This window comes from Boleophthalmus pectinirostris, unplaced genomic scaffold (assembly GCF_026225935.1).
Source record: "Boleophthalmus pectinirostris isolate CB_2022bp ecotype Guang Dong unplaced genomic scaffold, ASM2622593v1 HiC_scaffold_9, whole genome shotgun sequence".
NCBI classification, from domain to species: domain Eukaryota; kingdom Metazoa; phylum Chordata; class Actinopteri; order Gobiiformes; family Gobiidae; genus Boleophthalmus; species Boleophthalmus pectinirostris.
The window spans coordinates 36967493-36995096 of record NW_026571541.1 but is presented as its reverse complement, the minus strand read 5'-3'; the positions used below and the strand labels follow the sequence as shown (position 1 = coordinate 36995096).

Sequence of the window (27604 nt, the reverse complement as noted above, 5' to 3'; positions counted from 1 at the left end):
CCCCCCCCCCACCCCACGTCCCTGCGTCCCTGCTTGTTGCAGATGCACATGTACCTTGGATGTCTTGTGGATATAGTGTGTGTAGAGTGTGTGTAGAGTGTGTGTAGAGTGTGTGTGTAGAGTGTGTAGAGTGTGTAGAGTGTGTAGAGTGTGTAGAGTGTGTGTAGAGTGTGTAGAGTGTGTAGAGTGTGTAGAGTGTGTAGAGTGTGTAGAGTGTGTAGAGTGTGTAGAGTGTGTAGAGTGTGTAGTGAAGTAACATTTGGCTTTGGAACAAGTGCCACTGCATCTCCCAACTCTCACTGCGCCGGGTCGGGTCAGAGTCCTGCGCCGGGTCAGGTACCCGCGGACTTAAGAGAGAGAGAACCTGAGCACGCGGAGCAGGTGTCCGCAAATCACGATCAGGTGACGGCTGCACTTGCCTCCGTGCGGCATGGAGCTCTGCGCGCCGCCTGCGGTCACCAGACGGTCTACGTGGGTGCACCTTAGTCCTGGGTCAGTCCTGGGTCAGTCCTGGGTCAGTCCTGGGTCAGTCCTGGGTCAGTCCTGGGTCAGTCCTGGGTCAGTCCTGGGTCAGTCCTGGGTCAGTCCTGGGTCAGTCCTGGGTTATCACCACACGGGCGGTGATGGGTGGAATGTTAACGGGTCCGGGCGGGTGCGGGTCTCTAAAAATGGACCCGTGTGGGACTCTGGGTCGGGTCACGTTGTCACGTGCGGCGATCACGGTGGCCCAACATGCACGTGGTGGGCCTCTTAGTATCGTGGTGGTTCATTTTTGCGGTTATTGCGACAGCCCTGATGTATCGTATCGTGGCCTGTGTATCCAGATATGTGTCGTATTGGCAACTTCTTTATGATATTCAGTCCTAATCTCTAGTACTTATAACCTTATTACATTGTAGTAAACAACTTATTTTACACCGTCTTTTCTCCTCTGGGTTGACTCTTGTTTTTTCTCGTCAGGGTAACTGTCGTTTCTACCACAACGTCCAGAGGATGAGGGACCAGTGGACTCTGCAGAGGGTCCACGGACTCAGCCAGGCCTGGGACATCGAGGAGCTGGTGTCTCTGGGCAAACGGATCAGAGGCTGTTCTTATTACGCCGCCAGAGAACTGATGCAGAGCGCCAACATCGTCTTCTGCCCCTACAACTACCTCCTGGACCCGCTCATCAGGGAGAGTGTGAGTAAACAACGACAAAACCAGGATTATTTGGATCATAATGGAAATAATGTTTGTTTAACTGGACAAAAGAATAACAGGAGGGTAGGGCTGCTAAAATTATTATCATGATTCTTGTAGAGAAAATATAGACCTAACTTATTTTACTAGAAATGTTTTGTGACACATAACAAATGAATACCGTATTTTCTGGACTATAAGTGGCACTTTTTTTTCGTGGTTTGGGTGTTTCCTGCGACTTCTATATTGAAATGTTTGAGTGAAGTGTGGAGAGGTTCTAGTCTTGTGTGTGAGTATCTGCTGCTCCTGTCCCTCCTGTACCACTGTCACTTGGCTCTACTGCGCATGTCTCCTGCAGAAAGAGCCTCTGTCCTGTCTGTATCATGTCAGTCGATCGCACCGTTACTTCTGCACCACTGAACAATTTAACATTTAAACAAACTGATAAAGACGACTGAGAAAACTGAACACAAATGCCCCTACAAACAAAATCAGATTTTGCAGATTACAAACTGCAAGTCATGAAATCTGCAGCTGACAACGATAATCGAGCAGCAGAAAGAAAGTTTGGAGTGAGAGAGAAAAATGTGACACCGGGAGGATGCACCATGAAACTTTCCTGAAGTCACTGGATGGATGGACAAAGTCTGGACTTCAGTGACACCGAAACCATCCTGTCGAGATTCAGAAAGACCAGAATAATTCTAACTGGAACTGATGCTGAGTCTGAGGACAGTGACACAGAAGAGGAAGCGTCGCTCTGTTTACCTCCGGAGGTCGAGGCCGAGTTGTTCAGAAGTGACACCGAGGATGAAGAATTGAATGGATTTATTGATTTGGAGTGAGATGGAGAGTTTGGTAAACTTGTTCTGTTGTTTATGTTATAGTTTATCTGAAGAACTGTTCATATGTGACGTTAACAGTCTGTTGTTCTCTCTTCTAGTGTTATTTCTAAAGCTTGACTTTACACAGGAAATGTCTGCTCCTGGTCTCTCATTTTATAAAATAAATTTCCCCAAAAAGTGCAACTTATATATGTGTTTTTTTCTTCTTCATTACGCATTTTTTGGCTGGTGCAACTTATACTCCAGTGCGACTCAGAAAAATAGGAAGTAAAGTTACAAACCCAAATTGTCAAACTAGGGAAATCAATGCAGGATTTTTAGTAATATCTCAAAAAACATGGATGTTTTCGTGAAATGAGTAGTCTAATATGCATATGCTTTAAGTTTGTGTTCACACTTGCATGATTTTGTCCTTGGTTTAATCCTGGTTTAGTCTGGTTTTAGTTCTGGTTTAGTCCCAGTTTTGATGTGGCCTTTGCGCTCCTTAAATCAGCATTCTTCTCTGATATTTCTTCCTTGTGTTGTGTTTTAGATGGAGATAAACCTGGAGGGGCAGATCCTGGTTCTGGATGAGGCCCATAACATCGAGGACTGTGCCAGGGAGAGCGCCAGTTACACTCTGGACCAGCGCAGTCTGAACGCGTGCCGAGAGGAGCTGGAGTCTATGATCAGTGTGAAAATCAGACCGAGTGAACACGAACTCCTCAGGAACTTCTGCTACAGCCTCATCAAGTAATGGCCACCCCTGATTTAGATAGATCACCGTTCCTCTAGTGTGTGACCTTTTTTATCAAATTCAAATGAACAAGCTGTGGCATTAAGAATCCTTGACACTTCCTAAACCATGTGATCAGAGTCAGTGCAGTAAATGTGTCCTGTTTGTTAAAACTTTTGTCTCTGTGCAGTTGGATCCAGCAGAGTCAGGGTCTGATGAGTGAACGTGGGTTTGAGAACGCCTCTAAAGTCTGGAACGGCAGAGAAGTGGTCGCCATCTTCAGGACTTTAGGAATCACCCCAGACACCGTCTCACTGCTCAAGGTCCTGCTCCTCTTTGAAATAATCTCACTCACTACTCATTTTACTCTTGTCCACTATAGTTTGTGTCTGTAAGTGTTGTGTTTTGATAATTCTTGTAGGAGAACCTGGCTGCGGTGATGGAGAGGGAGGAGAAGGTGAAGGAGGAGATGGTGGAGCTGCCCACGATCAGCTCTGCCTCGTCCACTGTCCTCAAGAGTCTGTTCATGGTGCTGGATTATCTGTACAGAAGAGACTGCAGGTCAGAGACACCACAGGACACATCTTTAAAGTTCCTGTCAGCTAAAGAGGAATTTATACCTGATTTAAAGATGTCATAATATTTCATTTTAGTCCAGGAGTGTCAAACTCATTTTGGTCCGGGGGCCGTATCCAACCTACTTTGATCCCAAAGGGGCCGGATCAGAAAACTGCATATATATACTCCAAAAATAACAATACGTTCAAATATTTATGCAGAACAGAAATCTTTTTTAATTGATGAACTCTTTATTTTACAAAATATTATAATATTATGAACAACCTGAAACTTTAAGAAAAATGTAATTTCAACACAATGTTTTAACATGAACTTGTATGTAAATAGGAATAAGTCAATTTTTGTTGTAAAATCCTGCACTCGGCTCCACTTTTCTCATGTTGGACATTTTTCTGATGAGGGTGTCACGGTCAACAGTCAAAACGATCGTCCTTTAAGAGCGTTTGGAAAGAGACAAGTCTTCATTTGTGCTGCTCTGGTGGGAGGGGCCACGTACAGAGACGCTGGAGACGCTGCTGTGATAAACACCACAGAAAATTAACAAGATTTTAATAGAAAATATAATTACAATATTTTAGTAGAAAATCAACTGAGGGCCAGATTAAAGGTCTTGGAGGGCCAGATCTGGCCCCTGGGCCGTATGATTGACATCCCTGGTTTAGTGGAATGATTAATGTGATTTATGATGTTCGAATAATAATACATTTTTAACTGATCTGAATTTAGAAAGTTGATCTAAGTCTGTGTTGTTTTGAACAATCTACTTTATTTGTCCCAAAATGGAAAATTTCAAATATTACAAATAGAGGTGATCAGAATTACTGAAATTAGTTTTGAAGATATTAAAAATTGTAATTTCATGTACAGTATATAATTTATAATCATGAAATGCTGCAAAAATAGATTGAAATGACCCACAGTCAAAGATGTAGTCAAAGTAAATCTAGTATCAAACTATACTCTTTTTTGGACTATAAGGCTCAATATCAATCATGTTGAATTCTCTCGTCTATTTTCATACATGAATTGCACTAGATTATAAGGAGCATTAAGAAAAACAAACGGACCACACTTGAGTCTGATCCTTAGTCCAGACTCCACGATCCATCGGCAGATCGTGGTGTAATTCGCCCGGCGTTGTCTCTCTGTCTTGGTGAATGTGGATTATAAATGTGAATGTGGGTGGATCATTTAAGTGAGGCTCCTGACTGCGGTAGCCTTAATGCTCAGTCAGTCAATCAAGCGGTGCGTCTTCATAGTTTAACAAAGTCATACTAAAACATTTTGATTTTTGAACAACCAGAATTAATACATGAGGTGCTCCAGATTATAAAACACACTGTAGATTTTTGAGAAAATTAAAGGATTTAAAGTGCGCCTTATAGTCCGAAAAATACGGTAAGTATCAATACTGAAAAATATAAAAATGTATTATCTTTAGTAGAACTTCAAGACCACATGGTTACAGAAGATAATGTTATATTGTGTTGAAAATTACAGTCTGTTATTGTCATTGTGGTATTAAAATCTGTCTGTTGCTTAGTATCAAAATAGTTTAAATGTTTAGTGTAGACAGCGCTGTATAAAACTTGTCAAAACTATTGAAATTAAAATCTTAAGTATTTCTAAGTCCTACATACATTTCATTATAGACTAATTCTCTTTCTCTGTGTACTCCAGTTTTGCAGACGATTACCGCGTGGCCTTACAGAGGAGCTACACTTGGACAAACCAGGCTCCTCCTGACGTCCCCGACGGACACGGCTTCATCGTGCGGAGACACAGACACAGAAACACCAGAGTCAAGGTGGAGGTGCTGAGCGTGAGCTTCTGGTGCCTCAACCCGGCCGTGGTGAGTGAACCCCCAGTGAACCCAAGACACCGTAGACCTCGTGCTTAAAAAGATAGAATAAAACAGTTTGGATAGAGACGGGTTTAGAGTATTTCACGTGTTTACTATTCCCAATAAAAAACAAAGCATCTGTAACAGTTAAAACACCAATAATCACCGTCAATCAAATAATACTGCACTGACTTTATACAGCAGCTTTCAAGACACTCGAGATGGTTTACAGAGTTATTCATTTTCTACACACTCACTGGTGGTAAGATGCTGTAATGTTTTACTCGGTACAAATGTGAGTAACGCGCGTCACAGTGCTTTTTTAACCTGGATTGAAGTGGTGGGTTTTTCTTCACACATATTCGCTAAAATCACGGCGATATCAGCAGCGGTGAAACGCCGGTGGTGCGCCCCTGTAGACCGTCAGGTGACCGCGGGCAAAAGGACCGGCGCAGAACTCCACGCTCCACAGGGGCTAAACGCAGCTGACGCCCGATCGCGCGCTTCCAAGTTCTAGTCCAAGATTAGTCCTGGTTTAGTCCTGGTTTAGTCCTGGTTTAGACCTGGTTTAGACCTGGTTTAGCCCTGGTTTAGTCCTGGTTTAGACCTGGTTTAGTCCTGGTTTAGACCTGGTTCAGCTCTGGTTTAGTCCTGGTTTAGACCTGGTTCAGTTCTGGTTTAGTCCTGGTTTAGACCTGGTTTAGACCTGGTTTAGTCCTGGTTTAGACCTAGTTTAGTCCTGGTTCAGTCCTGGTTCAGTCTGGTTCACTCTGGTTTAGTCCTGGTTTAGACCTAGTTTAGACCTAGTTTAGTCCTGGTTCAGTCCTGGTTCAGTCCTTGTTTAGTTCTGGTTTAGTTCTGGTTTAGACCTGGTTTAGACCTGGTTTAGACCTGGTTTAGTCCTGGTTTAGACCTAGTTTAGTCCTGGTTCAGTCCTGGTTCAGTCCTGGTTTAGTTCTGTTTTATTCCTGGTTCAGTCCTTGTTCAGCTCTGGTTTAGTTCTGGTTTAGACCTGGTTTAGACCTGGTTTAGACCTGGTTCAGCCCTGGTTCAGTCCTGGTTCAGTCCTGGTTTAGTTCTGTTTTATTCCTGGTTCAGTCCGGGTTCAGCTCTGGTTCAGTTTGGATCCTATTTTCTGAAATCTACGCGCAAATAAGGTGCAAAAAATGTGTGGCCGCCCACCGGACACTGTCACCTTTTTTCCCCTGAGGAGTTTACAGGTCTGTGCTATGGTAGCCACAGTTGCCCTGGGGCAGGCTGACACCGTCATGGGGCGACAGTGGCTCAGTTTGTGCGAGCGTTTGTCCACTGATCTAAAGGTTGGCGGTTCGAATCGTACTCTCGACATAAACGTCATTGGTTGAGCGGGCTGATCCACTGACCCACAGGTTGGCGGTGCGGTTCCAGCTCCCACAGATGAATGCTGCTGTTGTGTCCTTGGGCAAGACATTTAATCCACCTGGCCCCCAGTGTCAGCGTTCACTGGTGTGTGGAAGTGTGTGTGAATGGACGGGTGGCTTCCTTGTTGTAAAGCTCTTTGAGTGCCTTGAAGGAGTAAAAGCGCTATAGAAAAATGTGACCAACTATCATCAGCCCCAACCCCCACAAACCACATTCATACCAAGTGTTTGCTTAAGGACACAACAACAGTTTTTGCCCCTGTGACACCTAATGTTTCTAGTGATCCAAGTACTAACTAAAGCTTCTGAGATCTGATGAGCTCAGGCTTTGACAAGGAGATTTGACCAGCTACACCGTCCGCTTTGTACTGTCTACAGGGTTCACACGGTCATGGAAATTCTGGAAAAGTCATGGAAATTGAAAATGTTCTTTTCCAAGCCTGGAAAAGTCACGGAATTTTATTATCTCTTTCACGCAACTCCAGTGTTCTGTTAAGTTCTCATGAGACTATTCTGATGATGTGTGAACGTCCTGCACCTTTTGTTTAAAAGAGACGACAGTAAATGCGCTGACAGGATTTTAAATGTTCAAAAACTATAATCCCAAACTGTAAGGTGAGTGGAAAGGGTTAACATTTCATATTTAGCCCTGAAAGTCGGATCAATTTTACTCATGTAGGTGCTGTAAAGTTATGGAAAATTCACTTTAGATCATGAAAAAGTCATGGAAAAGATTAGAAATTTTGTCAGTGTGAAAAGAGTGAGAACCCTGTGTCTGCATCTAATTATAAAGTGTTTTGCTGTCAGATAATCAGGAAAAGTGTTGTAGTTGGGAAGAGCTAGTTGTAGGTAGTGTTACCGTGGTGTCAAAACTTCGGTCTGGAAGTTGTGAAAAGTGCTTCTAAACTCATCGCAGTAAATAATTAGGATGTTCTGGATGGATAAGGTTAGTGAGGAAGAACTTTTGACGACTGCAAACTGTTTAAAAAGATCTAGTTCTGTTTTTCATGTTTTTAAGAGATTTAAAAGTGAATACGGCTACTTTAACTTTACGTTCTCGTTCATAAAGTTTGATTTGAAGCTGGTCACAGACTAGAGGAATGATCTATCAAACGCTGTGAAATGAAAGTGTCATATATGTTTCTGTGTTTTGTCCCAGGCCTTCTCTGACCTGAGCGGCCGAGTCCACAGTATCGTCCTCACCTCCGGCACTCTGTCTCCGATGGGCTCCTTCTCCTCTGAGCTCGGAGTCAACTTCACCATCCAGCTGGAGGCCAACCACGTCATCAACAAATCACAGGTAGAACAACCACGTCATCAACAAATCACAGGTAAAACAACCACGTTATCAACAAATCACAGGTAAAACAACCACGTCATCAACAAATCACAGGTAAAACAACCGCGTCATCAACAAATCACAGGTAAAACAACCGCGTCATCAACAAATCACAGGTAAAACAACCGCGTCATCAACAAATCACAGGTAAAACAACCGCGTCATCAACAAATCACAGGTAAAACAACCGCGTCATCAACAAATCACAGGTAAAACAACCGCGTCATCAAACAAATCACAGGTATCAAAAATCAAGGTAAAACAACCGCGTCATCAACAAATCACAGGTAAAAACAACCGCGTCATCAACAAATCACAGGTAAAACAACCACGTCATCAACAAATCACAGTAAAACAACCGCGTCATCACAAATCACAAGGTAAAACAACCGCGTCATCAACAAATCACAGGTAGAACAACCGCGTCATCAACAAATCACAGGTAAAACAACCGCGTCATCAACAAATCACAGGTAAAACAACCGCGTCATCAACAAATCACAAGTAAAACAACCACGTCATCAACAAATCACAGGTAAAACAACCACGTCATCAACAAATCACAGGTAAAAACAACCGTCATCAACAAATCACAGGTAAAACAACCGCGTCATCAACAAATCACAGGTAAAACAACCGCGTCATCAACAAATCACAGGTAAAACAACCGCGTCATCAACAAATCACAGGTAAAACAACAACGCGTCATCAACAAATCACAGGTCAAACGTCATCAACAAATCACAGGTAAAACAACCGCGTCATCAACAAATCACAGTAAACAACCACGTCATCAACAAATCACAGGTAAAACAACCACGTCATCAACAAATCACAGGTAAAACAACCACGTCAACAAATCACAGTAAAACAATCAACAAATCACAGGTAAAACAACCACGTTATCAACAAATCACAGGTAAACAACCACGTTATCAACAAATCACAGGTAGAACAACCACGTCATCAACAAATCACAGGTAGAACAACCACGTCATCAACAAATCACAGTAAAACAACCACGTCATCAACAAATCAACAGTAAACAACCACGTCATCAACAAATCACAGGTATCACAACAACGGTCAACCGCGTCATCAACAAATCACAGGTAAAACAACCGCGTCATCAACAAATCACAGGTAAAACAACCGCGTCATCAACAAATCACAGGTAAACAAACCGCGTCATCAACAAATCACAGGTAAAACAACCGCGTCATCAACAAATCACAGGTAAAACAACCGCGTCATCAACAAATCACAGGTAAAACAACCGCGTCATCAACAAATCACAGGTAAAACAACCACGTCATCAACAATCACAGGTAAAACAACCGCGTCATCAACAAATCACAGGTAAAACAACCGCGTCATCAACAAATCACAGGTAAAACAACCGCGTCATCAACAAATCACAGGTAGAACAACCACGTCATCAACAAATCACAGGTAGAACAACCACGTCATCAACAAATCACAGGTAAAACAACCACGTCATCAACAAATCACAGGTAAAACAAGCACGTTATCAACAAATCACAGGTAAAACAAGCACGTCATCAACAAATCACAGGTAAAACAAGCACGTTATCAACAAATCACAGGTAAAACAACCACGTTATCAACAAATCACAGGTAAAACAAGCACGTTATCAACAAATCACAGTTAAAACAACCGCGTCATCAACAAATGACAGGTAAAACAACCGCGTCATCAACAAATCACAGGTAAAACAACCGCGTCATCAACAAATCACAGGTAAAACAACAAATCATCAACAAATCACAGGTAAAACAACCGCGTCATCAACAAATCACAGGTAAAACAAGCACGTCATCAACAAATCACAGGTAAAACAACCGCGTCATCAACAAATCACAGGTAAAACAGCTCAAGGTAAAACAACGTCATCAACAAATCACAAGTAAAACAACCACGTCATCAACAAATCACAGGTAAAACAACCACGTCATCAACAAATCACAGGTAAAACAACCGCGTCATCAACAAATCACAGGTAAAACAAGCACGTCATCAACAAATCACAGGTAAAACAACCACGTTATCAACAAATCACAGGTAAAACAAGCACGTCATCAACAAATCACAGGTAAAACAACCGCGTCATCAACAAATCACAGGTAAAACAAGCACGTCATCAACAAATCACAGGTAAAACAAGCACGTCATCAACAAATCACAGGTAAAACAACCACGTTATCAACAAATCACAGGTAAAACAAGCACGTCATCAACAAATCACAGTAAAACAACCGCGTCATCAACAAATCACAGGTAAAACAACCGTCATCAACAAATCACAGGTAAAACAAGCACGTTATCAACAAATCACAGTAAAACAACCACGTCATCAACAAATCACAGGTTAAAACAACCGGTCATCAACAAATCACAGGTAAAACAACCACGTATCAACAAATCACAGGTAAAACAACCGCGTCATCAACAAATCACAGTAAAACAAGCACGTTATCAACAAATCACAGGTAAAACAACCACGTCATCAACAAATCACAGGTAGAACAACCGCGTCATCAACAAATCACAGGTAAAACAACCGTCACAACAAATCACAGGTAAAACAACCGCGTCATCAACAAATCACAGGTAAAACAACCGCGTCATCAACAAAATCACAGGTAAAACAACCGCGTCATCAAACAAATCACAGGTAAAACAACCGCGTCATCAACAAATCACAGGTAGAACAACCACGGTCATCAACAAATCACAGGTAAACAACCACGTCATCAACAAATCACAGGTAAAACAACCACGTATCAACAAATCACAGTTAAAACAACCGCGTCATCAACAAAATCACAGGTAGAACAACACGTCATCAAACAAATCACAGTAGAACAACCACGTCATCAACAAATCACAGGTAGAACAACCACGTCATCAACAAATCACAGGTAAAACAACCACGTTATCAACAAATCACAGTTAAAACAACCGCGTCATCAACAAATCACCGGTAAAACAACCGCGTCATCAACAAATCACAGGTAAAACAACCACGTCATCAACAAATCACAGGTAAAACAAGCACGTTCATCAACAAATCACAGGTAAAACAACCACGTCATCAACAAATCACAGGTTAAAAACAACCACGTCATCAACAAATCATCACAGTAAAACAAGCACGTCATCAACAAATCACAGGTAAAACAACCGTCATCAACAATCACAGCAAAGGTAAACAACATCAACAAATCACAGTTAAAACAACCGCGTCATCAACAAATCACAGGTAAAACAAGCACGTCATCAACAAATCACAGGTAAAACAACCGCGTCATCAACAAATCACAGGTAAAACAAGCACGTTATCAACAAATCACAGGTAAAACAACCACGTCATCAACAAATCACAGGTAAAACAACCGCGTCATCAACAAATCACAGGTAAAACAAGCACGTTATCAACAAATCACAGGTAAAACAACCACGTCATCAACAAATCACAGGTAGAACAACCGCGTCATCAACAAATGACAGGTAAAACAACCGCGTCATCAACAAATCACAGGTAAAACAACCGCGTCATCAACAAATCACAGGTAAAACAACCGCGTCATCATCAACAAAATCACAGGTAAAACAACCGCGTCATCAACAAATCACAGGTAGAAACAACCACGTCATCAACAAATCACAGGTAGAACAACCACGTCATCAACAAATCACAGGTAAAACAAGCACGTTATCAACAAATCACAGGTAAAACAACCACGTCATCAACAAATCACAGGTAAAACAACCGCGTCATCAACAAATCACAGGTAAAACAACCACGTCATCAACAAATCACAGGTAAAACAACCGCGTCGTCAAAAAAGTAGTTGAGTGCACCTAACTGTATTATTGCTGTAAAAACATCTTATTAATTGATTGTTGTTTAGTGGACTGTTTGTCTCTGTCTGTCTCTGGTTGCAGGTGTGGGTGGGCACGGTGGGCGCTGGGCCTCAGGGCAGGAAACTCTACGCCACGTTCCAGCACACAGAGACTTTTGCCTTCCAGGACGAGGTGGGAGAGCTGCTACTGCACGTGTGCAGAGCTGTGTCCAAAGGAGTGCTCTGCTTCCTGCCCTCTTATAAGGTACACACATTCACATAATATATATGAACTCTTTATACATAATACCAATAATACCAATCCTGATATTACCATAAAAATAAAAAATGTGGTTGTCCCGATCACGTGATCTGAAATCTGCGCTGATCACGTGACTGCGGACTCGATCCAGACTCAGAACAGGTATCGGATAAATAACATACGTATATAACACACATGACACAGAAGTTTTTCTGAGGTGTGGGATTTGCTCAGGGACGTCCAGTCAGCGCGACTGTCTGTCCCAGCGCCTGTTGTACTAGAGGAGCACTTACTCTGGGACTTTTGGGCCGTGTCGTGCTCGGGCGCTGTTACCTGTGGTTCTGTGGTCTGTGTTCACACCTGTGCAGCCGATGGCGTCGTCACACGGCGCTGTTTGTTGCAAACAAAACAAACAATGCTGTTGCGCAGCAGAGCTGGTGCTATTGGCGTTGAGGGTTCGTCCAACAGCCTGGAGCGTCTATTGAGCCGTGAGACCGATGTTGCGGTGCACGTTCTGCTGTGGGTTTGTGGATGTGGCCAGGGGGGAGAGGCTGTGTGTCATCTTGTTTTTATTTGGTAAGATTTTGTATTATTTGGATTTCATACACGAGTCTAAATGTTTCAAATATAATGCACATGATTTCATATAATATCAAATATACAAAGTGTAGATTGTGCAGAGTCGAGTCTCAGGTCTGATCTGGTTCTGGTCTGGTTCCTGTTTTGTCCAGTTCATTAAGTTTACTAAGTTACACATTCCAAGACCAGACTGTGAAAAGTCAAGATTTTCAACAATGATGATGAATGGTTAGAAAAGTTATTTAAAAAAATTTAAGTTTTGGACATTTGATTTTTCACACTAAGTTCAGTCCAAATACGACACATGAAATCAACACAATCTGATCCCACACACATCCTGGATCTTATTCTTTGCTCTTAGTTCATTTTATAATGTTTTATTGAAGTATCGGATCGGGACTCGATATCGGCAGATACTCAAAATCAAAGGACTCAGACTCGGGGGCAAATAAATGTGATCAGGACATCCCTAATAAAAAAAAATACACTCTTTGTTTAGACAATAGAATGTGATTTTCCACATTAAATGGTAAAACTTTCTTTTCTATTCCCATGTGGCCTTATATCTGTGTAATCCCTCAGTGATCCAGGTCTAAACCAGGTCTCAACCAGGTCTCAACCAGGTCTCAACCAGGTCTCAACCAGGTCTCAACCAGGTCTAAACTGTTTTTTGTTTTTTTTCCTAGATACCTGCACAAGTAGTTGTAGTTTGGATTAGTATCTGATTTTCAGCACTTTTGACAGCCCAAGTGTAAGTGCTTTTATTGGATTAAACCTGCAGGACTAAACCTCAGGGACTAAAACGACCAGCTAGAACTAAACCAAGACTGAAGAAGTGCCAAAACAGAAGAAAAACAGAAAAAAACAGCAAAACAGCAGGAGGAACCCTGGGATTAAACCAGGACAAAACCAGGGACTAAACATGTCCAGCAATAACTAAACTCTAATGACCGGCCACTTGGAGGCGCTAGAGACCACACATTCTGACCCACCTCAACGCATTCCATTAACACTACTTTTCATCAATGTGCTCGTAGTAGTAGTAGTAGTAGTAGTAGTAGTAGTAGTAATTGCAGTATTATAGGTAGACGACATTTTATGCATAATATATTGACTTTATTAAACAGAAATTAATCACAAATAGAGAAAAAATGAACGTGACACTACACAGGCTTCACAAATCTACAGTTTATTCCATCTAATTTTGATCACCTCAGTACCAGCATTTTAAAAAATAAATCTAAAATAAATCTTGCAAAAATGAATCTTTTAAAGCTGAAATAATGTCAAAATTACAGAGAGTTAAATAATAGAGGTGGGATGAGATACAATTTCCACAAGACGAGACGAGACACGAGACTTTATAATAAGTAAATTGTCCAATCCAGTTCCCAATTTTGGCCTCAGCATTCTTTATTTACTTCATTTCATATTTTTGTGGAAATTTTAGCAGGTTTTTGGGACTACAGCTTCTCAAAAATGCAACTCACCAGTGCTTAACTCCATTTTTTCCCCAAATCTAAACGTAAAAACATGGAAAATTATTTTCAGCATGTTTTCACAGTCTCCTGGCAATTTTGTCTCAAGAGATCTTGTCCCGTCCTTAATAAATTGTTAATTGTACAAACTAGAGCTGAAGTATTTGGGAAAAATATCTGACTGACGATAAAGCTGTGCAATTAATCGAATCTGGATCGCGATTTTGAAGTTTATTTTGGGATTTTTTAGAATATAAATAAGTATGTTTATTTTATTTTTCAATATAGAGATTGTAGAATCAGCTCGATTTATTGTTTATTTTGGATACATTTATTATTTTAATTTTTAATTTATTTAATTTGTTTGAGCAAGGTAAAACAAAATAAACAACACTAACAAAAAACAAAACAAGGATATGTACATGGACATTTTTTCAACCTGGTGCTCAAAAGGGACTAGAATGAAGTTTAAAAAAATAAACTTATAATGTCCTACCCCAATTGTTTTACATAATCGAATGGTTGACACTTTTTTTTTTCTTTGAACGTGAAATAAGGCATAGAAAAACATAAAACAAAGTATATTTTATGAATTTTATGTTTCAGGTTCATATTTGTAGCCTATATTTATTTTCAGTTTGGAAGTTTTGCATAAATGATCAATAATAAAGTCTTGAATAAATGCACCGTGTAAGTAAAAAATAATCGTTTGAATAATCGTGATTTAAATATTGACAAAAATAAATAATTGTGATAATGATTCATGTTTTAATACAATTCTGTTTTATTTCACGCATTTATTTATTTATTTACAAAACATGCAGAAACTATCTTAGCTTATAAAAGATAAGTTTTGATATCAAAGTTCACATTTTAAACACGTCCAGAAGAATTGGCAAAAAGACTAAACTCTGAACTGAAAAACTGATACAAGAATCACATTTCAGAGCATTTTGTGCAGATCTAAACTACAGGATCAGCAGCTTTTATCGAGAGTAAAACAGTAGATTTTGTTGTTTTTGAAGTACTTTAATATTACATTACATTAAAATTTCTGTTGCGATTCATCTTTAACCCCTAGAAACTGCTCCTTATTCATAGTTAAAAGAAACATTTTCCATTTTGAGCCATTTGGGGGCGCTACAGACCACGACATTTGACCCTCTCCTGGTTTTTCCAACACATTTCATCACCTTCAGTCTCTCCACAAACGAGAAGCCTCCACGCCGAACCATCTGCCACCGAGAACGGACTCATGCATTTTTAAAACCCTCCTCACTACTGCCACTTGTCCAGTTTAAGTCCGGGTCTGGTCCAGGTTCAGTGTCGCCACGATACTGAAGAACAGACTCGATACTCGATACTGATTCTGATGCCACGATGATAAAAACAATCTTTATTTAGACGACAGAATGTGATTTTTAACATTAAATGGTTCTACTTTTCTTCTCTATTTCCATGCGTCCTTTATATCTGTGTGATCCAGGTCTAAACCAGGTCTAAACCAGGTCTAAACCAGGTCTAAACCAGGTCTAAACTAGGTCTAAACTAGGTCTAAACTAGGTCTAAACCAGGTCTAAACCAGGTCTAAACCAGGTCTAAACCTAGGTCTAAACCAGGTCTAAACTAAACCAGGTCTAAACTAGGTCTAAACCAGGTCTAAACCAGGTCTAAACTAGGTCTAAACTAGGTCTAAACTAGGTCTAAACCAGGTCTAAACTAGGTCTAAACCAGGTCTAGGTCTAAACTAGGTCTAAACTAGGTCTAAACTAGGTCTAAACTAGGTCTAAACCAGGTCTAAACTAGGTCTAAACTAGGTCTAAACTAGGTCTAAACTAAACTAGGTCTAAACTAGGTCTAAACCAGGTCTAAACCAGGTCTAAACCAGGTCTAAACTAGGTCTAAACCAGGTCTAAACTAGGTCTAAACCAGGTCTAAACCAGGTCTAAACTAGGTCTAAACTAGGTCTAAACTAGGTCTAAACTAGGTCTAAACTAGGTCTAAACTAGGTCTAAACCAGGTCTAAACTAAACTAGGTCTAAATCTAGGTCTAAACCAGGTCTAAACCAGGTCTAAACTAAACCAGGTCTAAACCAGGTCTAAACTAGGTCTAAACTAGGTCTAAACCAGGTCTAATCCAGGTCTAAACTAGGTCTAAACCAGGTCTAATCCAGGTCTAAACTAGGTCTAAACGAGGTCTAAACCAAGTCTAAACCAGGTCCATGGGCATATATTTGTCTCTGGGCTCCAGATCTAAAGACATTCAGGAAAGGTTCTGCTGTCATGTAAATGGGATTTTTTTTAGTATCGATACCTGTGAAAATTGAGGATCTTTTGATAGTTTTGCAAGAATTGGTATCCATCCATCCATCCATCCATCCATTTTGTTCTTCTTATCCGGGGCTGGGTTGCAGGGACAGGGACTCCCAGACTTCACCCCAGACACCAGAATTAGTATCTGATTTTCAATATTTTTGACAGACTTAGTCCTGGTTGAGTCCCCCTCATGTTCTGGTTGAGTTCTTGTTTAGTCCTGTTTAGGTTAGTCCTGGTTCAGTCCTGGTTCAGTCCTGGTTTAGTCCTGTCTTAGCCCTTCTTTAGTCCTGGCTTAACCGTTTTAACCGTGGTTTAGTCTTGGTTTAGTCTTGGTTTAGTCTTGGTTTACTCTTGGTTTACTCTTGGCTTAGTCCCGGCTTAGTCTTGCTTTAGTCCCGCTTTAGTCCCGTTTTAGTCCTGCTTTAGTCCTGCTTTAGTCCTGCGTTAGTCCTGTGTTAGTCCCGCTTTAGTCCCGCTTTAATCCTGTTTTAGTCCTGCTTTAGTCCTGGCTTTAGTCCTGCTTTAGTCCTGGCTTTAGTCCCACTTTAGTCCTGGTATAGTCCTGGTATAGTCCTGCTTTAATCCTGGTATAGTCCTGCTTTAGTCCTGGCTTTAGTCCTGCTTTAGTCCTGGCTTTAGTCCCACTTTAGTCCTGTTCTAGTCCTGTTTTAGTCCTGCTTTAGTCCTGCTTTAGTCCTGGTATAGTCCTGGTATAGTCCTGCTTTAATCCTGGTATAGTCCTGCTTTAGTCCTGTTTTAGTCTTGGTTTAATCTTGTTTTCGTCCTAGTTTAGTCCTGGGTTAGTCCTGGGTTAGTCCTGCTTTAGTCCTGCTTTAGTCCTGGTTTTGTCCTGCTTTAATCCTGGCCTAGTCCCGGTCTAGTCCCGGTCTAGTCCTGGTCTAGTCCTGCTTTAGTCCTGGTCTAGTCCTGGTCTTGACTCAGATCGTGTTTCTTTTAATGACTCTCTCACGCTCCACTCTGAGGCACTTTGTCGCTTTTGTATCTGGCGGTTTTCTTCATGAATTAACAATGTGTGAAAACAATGGAGCCGTGTCACTTTTGTTTACTCAGGTTAAATGGATGTGTCTCTTTACGCCCCGACTCCGCAGGTGAAGACGAAAAACCAACTACTTACAGTTCGGACGCAACATTAATCTCCATCAAAACCGCGATTTCAATGGACGCAATTAGCGAAGCGCCAAGACTGCAATTTCTGAAGTGCCGTAATTTCCATCATCATTAAACGCTGTAATGTTTAGATCTGTACAAACACGTCCCGAAATGTGATTCTTGACTTAACACCGACACACTAAAGGAGAATTTACTCAATTTTGGCTGAGATTTACTTCTCCACGAGTTCTGTTCTGTCAGATCGTAACCACCAAACATCAACGACGCTACGAAAACAAACGATTAAAACTAGAGCCCGACCGAATATGGATTTTATTGTGGCCGATATGATACTGATAAAATGGGAGTTGGAGCTGCCGATATAATCGCCAATATATTTAGTGACATAAAAATTCACTGTAAATCTTGAATTGTTTAAAAAACTTAGGTTTAGCTCTGGTGGATTTTAAATTGGGTTTATTTAGGCAACATTTATTGTTCTTCTGCCTCTTTATGTCATATTTACAGACAGTAGGTCAGCCTAATGGCATTTTTGCATCACATTCTAGCTACTAGTAAAGAAAGTAAACTACCGTTATCAGCCTATAGCGGTAAATGAGTGCGCGACGCAGTAATTAATTATGTGTGTAAATGTCAATCATTCACGCTTCTATTCACAGCTCATTTACATATCAATGCAGGTCCAGTAACAAATATACAGCCAATACAGTCACTTTACAACAGGCCAAAAGAAAACAGACTGTTTATGTGTGGGAGCTACAGCAGATAATCGCTAACCTATGAGAAAGAACCAAAACTAGCTTCAAAGTCGACATATTTCCAACACTCACCGCTCACACACGCTCCTCACATCAAATGTCTGCACTAATAAATGTCCATTTAATCCTGACTTTTTGATTGTCTGTAAATAATATATATAATCTCAGTGTTTGGATCTATGTTTGCGAGTGTAAACAAACATGTGGAGCCACATATTAGGGCGTTTTTCTGTCTGTAAATTGGATTAAATGAACATAATGTAGAGAGTCTAAGCTTTATAAAGAGGTGTAATAATAATGTAAAATGCCCACGTGAAATATCGGCCCGTATCAGCAAGATTTAGGCCGAAAGCCGATATGTTTCCAAGAGCCCATATCGGCTGATAATATCACCGATATATCGGTCGGGCCCTAGATAAAACAGAGCGTCAAAGGCAGAGGACACAGAGACGCAAAATACAAACTCGGGAAACAGCGAAAACAATGAGAAGACTTCATTCCTCACCTCTTGTAACGTGGTAAATGTGAAGTGCAACGTCTCATCCACATTATCCACAGAATTTGTCCTGCGCAAATAATGACATCAAGCCCACAAAACCTGTGAATCCAGTTTGAGTTGTTCTTTAAAAGTCAAAAGGTGAGAGTAGTTCCTCACGTGTGTCTGTTTACATCTGTTTACATGTGTAACCTTTTGGCTGGGGATCCATCACCTGCTTGTTTCCGTAGATATGTCATCGCTCTGCCTGGAATGTTCTGCAGTATGACATGAAACAGCTCTAATTTATATTTATTCAGTCAACTTATTTTCCTGATATACTCCAGAGCAACTTATATATAAGTCGCACCAGCCAAAAAATCTGTTATGAAGAAGAAAAAACATAAGAGTCACAAAATGTATTTTATAAAATCAGAGACCAGGAGCGGACATTTCCTGTGTAAAGTCAAGTTGTAGTAAAAACACTCGAAGAGAGAACAACAGACTGAGTTAATGTCACATATGAACAGTTCTTCAGATAAACTATAACATAAACAACAGAACAGAACAAGTTTAACAAACTCTCCATCTCACTCCAAATCACTAAATCCATTCAATTCTTCATCCTCGGTGTCACTTCTGAACAACTCGGCCTCGACCTCCGGAGGTAAACAGAGCGACGCTTCCTCTTCTGTGTCGCTGTCGTCAGACTCAGCATCAGTTCCAGTTAGAATTATTCTGGTCTTTCTGAATCCCGACAGGATGGTTTCGGTGTCACTGAAGTCCAGGCTTTGTCCATCCGTCCAGTGACTTCAGGAAAGTTTCATGGTGCATCCTCCCGGTGTCACAAGTTTTTCTCTCTCACTCCAAACTTTCTTTCTGCTGCTCGATTTTCGTTTTCAGATGCAGATTTCACGACTTGATCTAATTTTGTGAAGAAGTAACAGTGCGATCGACTGACATGATACAGACAGAACAGAGGCTCTTTCTGCAGGAGACATGCGCAGTAGAGCCAAGTGACAGTGGTGCAGGAGGAACAGGAGCAGCAGATACTCACACACAAGACTAGAACCTCTCCACTTCACGAAAAACATTTTAATACAGAAGTCGCACCGGAGAATAAGACGCAGGACCCATGTTCTGGTTGAGTTCTGTTTGAGTTGTGGTGGAGTTCTCGTTGAGTTCTGGTTTAGTCCTGTTCCTTATTTAGTCCCGGTTTAGCTTTGGTTTAGTCCTCATTGAATCCTGGTTTATTCTTGTTTTATTCCTGCTTTAGTCCAGGTTTAGTCCCGGTTTAGTCCAGGTTTAGACCTGGTCTAGACCTGGTTTAGTCCTGGATTAGTCCCTGGTTAGTTTTGGTTTTGTCCTTGTTTATTTCTTGCTGATTCCTGGTTTAGCTCTGGTTTAGTCCTGATTTACGTCTGGTTGAGTCCTGGTCTTGTCCTGGATTTGACCATGCTTAGTCCTGCTTTAGTCCTGGTTTAGTCCTGATTTTAGACCTGGTTTAGCACTGATTTAGTCCTGATTTTACTCCAGGTTCAGTCCTGGTTTAGTCCTGATTTTAGACCTGGTTTTGTCCTGGTTTTAGTCCTGATTTTAGTCTTTGTTCAGTCCTAGTTTAGTGCTGGTTTAGACCTGGTTTAGTCCTGATTTTAGTCCAGGTTTAGTCCTGATTTTAGTCCAGGTTTAGTCCTGATTTTAGTCCAGGTTTAGTCCTGGTTTAGTCCTGATTTTAGTCCAGGTTTAGTCCAGGTTTAGTCCTGGTTTTATTTCTCAAAAATACGTAGGAAAAACAGGTCGCGTCTCCACAGATCTGACCTGTACCTTGTCCTGGTTTGGTTTTTCACAGAGAAACACCACTTTTCTGCACATCACGTTGTTCTACGACTCTAAAAACGACGTAGCGCGCGGCTCGTCGTTGTTTAACTCATCCATCGTCCACGTGTGTTGTGTTATTCTCCGCACACAGAGCAGCTCCTTTCACCACAACATTACCTGTCAAAACGGTTAACCAGGCCCGTGTCTGCGCCGATATATCTGCTGCCTCAGATCAGCGCCGCGCTCCTCTCTGCTATTTCTTTATTATTGATGCTTCGGGGGCTCTCCCTGTGTGAGGCATGAATTTTTAATCTGCAGCTTTTAAACATGAGCACATCTCAAAACAGTGGGATTAATTGGAGACGGTGAAGGCTGCGCTGGTGCCTCCGAGTCTGAGCTGATCCTCAAATAGAGCGCGGCGTGTTGGTGTTGGTGTTTGTGTTTAGTGTTCAGCTCGAATCGGGACTGGATGGAGGTATTAAGTGCGTTCAAGTCTGTAGTTTTATTTATTGGATAATATTAAAACCCAAACATTATTATTACAGTTAAATAAAGACGCGAGCCCCACAAGATTTGATTTGGAAATGACCCGAGGTTTGCTACTACAGATGGGTATCGTTAAGGATTTATCGATACTGTACGATTCTTATCTAAACCAGGGGTGCCAAACATACGGCCCGGGGGCCAGATCCGGCCCTCCAAGACCTTTAATCTGGCCCTCGGCTGATTTTCTCCTGAAATATTGTAATTATATTTTCTATTAAAATCTTGTTAATTTTCTGTGGTGTTTATCACAGCAGCGTCTCCAGCGTCTCTGTACGTGGCCCCTCCCACCAGAGCAGCACAAATGAAGACTTGTCTCTTTCCAAACGCTCTTAAAGGACGATCGTTTTGACTGTTGACCGTGACACCCTCATCAGAAAAATGTCCAACATGAGAAAAGTGGAGCTGAGTGCAGGATTTTACAAGAGAAATGGACTTATTCCTATTTACAGACAAGTTCATGTTAAAACTTTGTGTTAAAATTACATTTTTCTTAAAGTTTCAGGTTGTTCATAATATTATAATATAATAAGAAAGAGTTCATCAATTAAAAAAGATTTCTGTCATAGATTTGTGTTTCTCTGCACAAATATTTGAACTTATTGTTATTTTTGGGGTTTATATGACATGAGTTTTCTGATCCGGACACTTTGGGATCAAAGTCGGTTGGATACGACCCCCGGACCAAAATGAGTTTGACACTCCTGATCTAAATATCGATATATCGTATCGTTTAATGTGATTATACAATATCTATATGGTGGGCTGCTGTATCGATACGTCACCAAGAGTATTTTTTTGGTTTATTTTACTAAATTATCAGAGGAGGATCAGAGGAGATGGTCAGAGGAGGAGAGGATGAAGAGGGGAGGGTCAGAGGAGGAGAGGATGAAGAGGGGAGGGTCAGAGGAGGAGAGGATGAAGAGGAGAGGGTCAGAGGAGGAGAGGATGAAGAGGAGAGGGTCAGAGGATGAAGAGGATGAAGAGGAGAGGGTCAGAGGAGGAGAGGATGAAGAGGAGAGGGTCAGAGGAGGAGAGGATGAAGAGGAGAGGGTCAGAGGAGGAGAGGATGAAGAGGGGAGGGTCAGAGGATGAAGAGGAGAGGGTCAGAGGAGGAGAGGATGAAGAGGAGAGGGTCAGAGGAGAGGATGAGAGGAGAGAGAGGGTCAGAGGAGCAGAGGATGAAGAGGAGAGGGTCAGAGGAGAGAGAGGATGAAGAGGAGAGGGTCAGAGGAGGAGAGGATGAAGAGGGGAGGGTCAGAGGATGAAGAGGAGAGGGTCAGAGGAGGAGAGGATGAAGAGGAGAGGGTCAGAGGAGGAGAGGATGAAGAGGAGAGGGTCACAGGATGAAGAGCAGAGGGTCAGAGTAGGTGTTGTAAACCCTCGTGGATCAGAAGTGTATCTGCAGCAGACAGGTGCAGCAGACAGGTGCAGCAGACAGGTGCAGCAGACAGGTGCAGCAGACAGGTGCAGGAGACAGGTGCAGGAGACAGGTGCAGCAGACAGGTGCAGCAGACAGGTGCAGGAGACAGGTGCAGCAGACAGGTGCAGCAGACAGGTGCAGCAGACAGGTGCAGGAGACAGGTGGTGGTGGTTTCTTGTTGTTGGTGGTTTCTTGTCCGCTGTGGCGTGACGGTGCCCGAGATATTTTAGATCTAAATAATTCACGTCCCAACAACACTTCAGCTCTCTCCTCTTTCCCCCTCTCCTCCTTTCTACACTTTCTCTCCTTTCTCTTCTCACTTTCTCTCCCTCTCTCCCTCCCTCCCTCCCTCCTCTCTCAATCTATCTCTCCCTCTCTCTCCCGCTCCATCGGTCCATTATTTTGTTTTTCTCTCTCCCCCTCTCTCCATCTGTCTACTTTTCCTTCTCTCTCTCTCTCTCTCCCTCTCCATCTGTCTACTCTTCTCCTTCTCTTTGTTTTTTCTCCACCTCTCTCTATGCTACCGTCCACTATCTCCTTTCTTCTTCTCTCTCTCCATCTCTTTCTATCTTCTCTTATCTCTTATTTTTCTTACTCTCTTCTCCCCTCTCCATCCTCCCTCTCTCCTTTTTCATTCTCTCCTTCTCCTCTCGCCTCCTTCCCCCTCTTCTCTCTTCCTCTCTCCTCCTCTTCCGTTTCCCTCTCCTTCTCTTCTCTTCACCCTCCCTCTCTCCCTCCCTCTGTCGTCTCTCGTCTCCTCTCCGCATCCTCCTTCTCTCCTTTTCCTCTCTCCATCCTCCCTCTCTCCTCTCTCGTCTCCTCTCTCCATCCTCCTTCTTTCCTTCTCCTCTCTTCACCTTCCCTCTCGCCCTCTGTCATCTCCTCTTCTCTCTGCATCCTCCCTCTCTCCCTTTGTTCTCTCCTCTCTCCGTCCTCCTTCTCTCCTTCTCCTCTTTCCACCCTCCCCCTCTCTCCATCCTCCTTCTCTTCACCCGCCCTCTCTCCCTCTGTCCTCTCCTCTCTCCATCCTCCTTCTTGCCTCTCTCCATCCTCCCTCTCTCCTCTCTGCCCTCCCCCTCTCTTTCTCCTCTCTCCTTTTTCCTCTCTCCTTTCTCTCTCCATTCTACCTTCCCTTTTCACTTTTTCTCTCTTCTCTCCCTCCTTTCTCCTCGCTCCTTCTCCTTTCTCCTCTCTCCTTCTCCTTTCTCCTCTCTCCTTTCACCTCTCTCTTCTCTCCTTCTCCTCTCTCTCCTCCTCTCCTCCCTCTCCTTTCTCCTCTCTCCTTCTCCTTTCTCCTCTCCTCTCTTTCTCCTCTCTCCTTCTCCTCTCCTTTCTCCTTCTCTTTCTCCTCTCTCTCTCTCTCTCTCTTCTCTCTCTTCTCTTTCTCCTTTCTCCTCTCTCCTTCTCCTTTCTCCTTTCTCCTCTCTTTCTCCTCTCTTCTCTCTCCTTTCACCTCTCTCTTCTCTCTTTCTCCTTTCTCCTCTCTTTCTCCTCTCTTCTCTCTCCTCTCCTCCCCCTCTCCCTCCCTCTCTTCTCTCTGCATGTTTCTTTAATCGTGTCTTGTCCATTATTCAGTGTCCTTCTTCATGTCTTCTCTTGGTCGTGACACCGGGGGGAGTCGGACTCAGAGGAAAGGTGATCTGCGCTTCATTCGGACGTGTGTAAAAGTTCCACGGATCACACTTCACTGCTCCGGCGCCGCGTTCCCCTCGTTCCCTCGTTCCCTCGTTCCCTCGTTCCTCGGACTTCCAGCTGCTTTGAGGAAAAAAAAACCCTGCATTATTTAGCGTTTGTGTGGAGCTGTTGTTGTGTTAAAGAGCTTTCATTTCCATTTGTGTTCCCCAAAGTCAAAACAATGTTGACGCTCTCCTCCTCTGAACGTGTTTATAAAGAGACAGGGAAGTCGACGCCAAAACTAAAACTTGTACTCACTCTACGAAATACTAAAAAATACCGATACTCGATATTAGTATCGATTATTATCTGAGTAGTTTACAAACACTACCTCTTAATGGTCTTTTCTATAGAGGTGTCAAAAAAGTCACTACTACGGTTTACACTGAAATGAATCACTATATCGGAAACGATTTGCGTCCAGACACGTCGTTTCTGTGTTCGCAATCCTTCCCTCTCCACACAGCTTTTTGTAAGATTTGCAAGTTATGAAACTTAAAACCACTTGGCTCATTTGCATAAACTAAATGCTCAAAAAAACATCTCGCTCTTTGTGTTGCTGATGTGGTTCAGTTTCTGTCGGACTAAAGGACACAGTGACTCAGTGGAATATGAGTGTTCTTTCTGTGACAGAGGGGTGTTCTGCGGATGGTGAGTCTGTTCTGTGGATGTAGTTGTATCTTCGCTGTTTCCCGTTTGTCTCTGGTTTGTTTAAATCGTTTTCCGCAATATTGTCACATGACCGATGTCACAAACCCAGAGAATAAGGAAGGAGCGAGTCACGGCGACGTGGTCCAATAAGGACGTGATTAAAGCTCCTATGTCAGAGTGTCAGTGTTTTCAGGCGTCCACACGGTGCCGGATCAGATCTGTACTCAGATGAATTCGTGGGAGTTGGAGGCTCCAGATCTGGAGCCGTTTTCCATCAGATTAGTGAGAATGAACACTGCATCCACAACCAAAACAGGAAAGAGGAAAGATGTTATTGTCCTTCTTCCTACGAGATTTGGCGCATTACATACGTCACGACCAAATAACAGCGATTGGTTAAATAAAAAAAAGTACCCACCTACCGTCGAGTGAACGAATTCTAATGCTGCGAGGTCAGACGGTTTCCACCAAGTGAAACCGGCTGATGAATCAGACTACCTGATAAGTGCAAAATGCAGTGCAAATGATATTTTTATGATATTTTTATATTTATCTGTCCATATATGATATATAAAACATTCATTTTATGTTTTAATCATTTTGATGGAACACAATAAAGTCACAATTCAGTAATGATTTGCAAAAATTATTTATTAAGAGTCTTAACAACCTAAAATGGTCCTACAAGGATACAACTGATTGAACTACAAAATGTGCCTATTTAAAAAAAACAAAAAAAAACACACATTATTATCAAATGTAATGGTAGGACAGACACATTTGTTATTTATGTTTAGCTGTTTTCAGAACATGTTTGTAGAGATCTAATGAGCAGTTTTTATGCAGAATTTTGTATTTTGTGAAGAAAATTATGGTACTTCAAAAACTGCAGCCTTTTTATTTATCTATTTATTTATTTATTTATTTATTAAAGGTGCACTGTGTAGCACTGTGAGCAGGGTCGCCTCTCCACAGATCTGACCCTGTTCTCCATGGTGATAGAAAGGTTTAATGCCATACTGTGGAACATTCTAGACAAAGCAGTAACATCTCCATGGAAGAAAAGAATTTGATGGGCCCCGTTTAATACAGAATTCATATATTTTTTACATTTTAACTAAAGAATGGGTAATCGGGATAAATGAAAACAGTAACAAATGTAATGTTTCTGTTTTTCTTTATTCTTAACGCGCCTACTTGTCATCCTAATAGCATATTCAGTGTTTCTGTGGACTGTAAACGTGTGTGTCCCGTGTTGTTTACAGTGTCGGGTACATTAGTTTGTGTTCTACATTAAACACATTATGGTACGAGGGGGGGGCAGGCGGGGGGGGCAGGGGCAGGCGGGGGTGATGGGTGCGTGTCCGTCTGCTCCTCTGTCATGTGTCCCTTTAATATTTGATGACCTTGTTGTGGTTCGGAGGCGGAGACGGAGGCTGGAGCTGCTGCAGATGTGACCGAACGCTTTTTAAAACCTCTCACTTCACACCTGCTCCGAGCCACGAACACTCAGCCCAGACTCGACCCGATCACTGCCCTCCACTACAAACACCTCGCATACACCGCCTTCACGTGTTTGTACTGCCGGTTAAAGGTGCACTGTGGAACTTTTAGCATAGGGAGTCTGTGTGTCGTTCATTCAAACAGCTATTTTCTTCATTATTTGTCTCCAAAACGAAAATAATGATTAATTTTTTCAGTTTTTGATTTTGTGTTTAAGTGAATAATGGGAAAAAAACAGGACTAAACCAGGTCCCGGTTTTAGTCCTGGTCTGGTCCCGGTCTCAGTCCTGGTTTAGTCCTGGTTCAGTCCTGGTTTAGTCCTGGTTTCAGACCTGGTTTCAGTCTTGGTTGAGTCCGGGTTGAGTCCGGGTCTGAGTCCGGGTCTGAGTCCGGGTCTGAGTCCGGGTCTGAGTCCGGGTCTGAGTCCGGGTCTGAGTCCGGGTCTGAGTCCGGGTCTTAGTCCGGGTCTGGTCTTAGTCCGGGTCTTAGTCCGGGTCTTAGTCCTGGTTGAGTCCTGGTTCAGTTCTGGTTTAGTCTTGGTTCAGTTCTGGTTTAGTCCTGGTTTCAGTCTTGGTTTAGTCCGGGTTGAGTCCGGGTCTTAGTCCGGGTCTTAGTCCGGGTCTTAGTCCGGGTCTTAGTCCCTGGTTGAGTCCTGGTTCAGTTCTGGTTTAGTCCTGGTTTCAGACCTGGTTTCAGACCTGGTTTAGTCCGGGTTTAGTCCGGTTGAGTCCGGGTTGAGTCCGGGTCTGAGTCCGGGTCTTAGTCCGGGTCTTAGGGGTCTTCCTGGTTCAGTTCTGGTTTAGTCCTGGTTTCAGACCTGGTTTCAGTCTTGGTTGAGTCCGGGTCTTAGTCCGGGTCTTAGTCCGGGTCTTAGTTCTTAGTCTTTGTTGAGTCCTGGTTCAGTTCTGGTTAGTCGGTTTAGTCCTTGGTTCAGTCCTGGTTGAGTTTTTTTTTTTTTTTTTTTTTTTTCGTTTTTCATTTAAACACAAAATCGAAAACTGAAAAAACAAATCATTATCTGTTTGTTTTTTTTTCATTTTGGTTTTTTGAGACAAATAATGAAGAAAACTGTTGATTTTTTGTTTTCTTATATTTGGTTTTATTTTGAAAAACGAATGAATACAAATGAACTCATGATACAGGGACACCTAAAAACACCTCAGTCTGCTGTACTTCTCTACCTAAAAGCCTCGGCCGCTCTTTTGAGGACAGTGAAGAACACATCT

The 27604-nt window shown here is 42.2% G+C and overlaps 1 protein-coding gene across 2 annotated transcripts in view; it reads left to right on the top strand.

Moving 5' to 3' along the window:
* brip1 (BRCA1 interacting helicase 1) overlaps window positions 1-27604 on the top strand; it is a 221638-nt gene that overhangs the window by 38219 nt on the left and 155815 nt on the right. For both annotated transcript variants that reach the window (XM_055166946.1, XM_055166945.1), the window contains exons 8-14: window positions 961-1179; window positions 2557-2756; window positions 2930-3062; window positions 3161-3300; window positions 4999-5170; window positions 7721-7861; window positions 11871-12032. In XM_055166946.1, coding sequence (XP_055022921.1) covers window positions 961-1179; window positions 2557-2756; window positions 2930-3062; window positions 3161-3300; window positions 4999-5170; window positions 7721-7861; window positions 11871-12032 — 1167 coding nt within the window. The remainder of the gene's footprint in view (window positions 1-960; window positions 1180-2556; window positions 2757-2929; window positions 3063-3160; window positions 3301-4998; window positions 5171-7720; window positions 7862-11870; window positions 12033-27604) is intronic.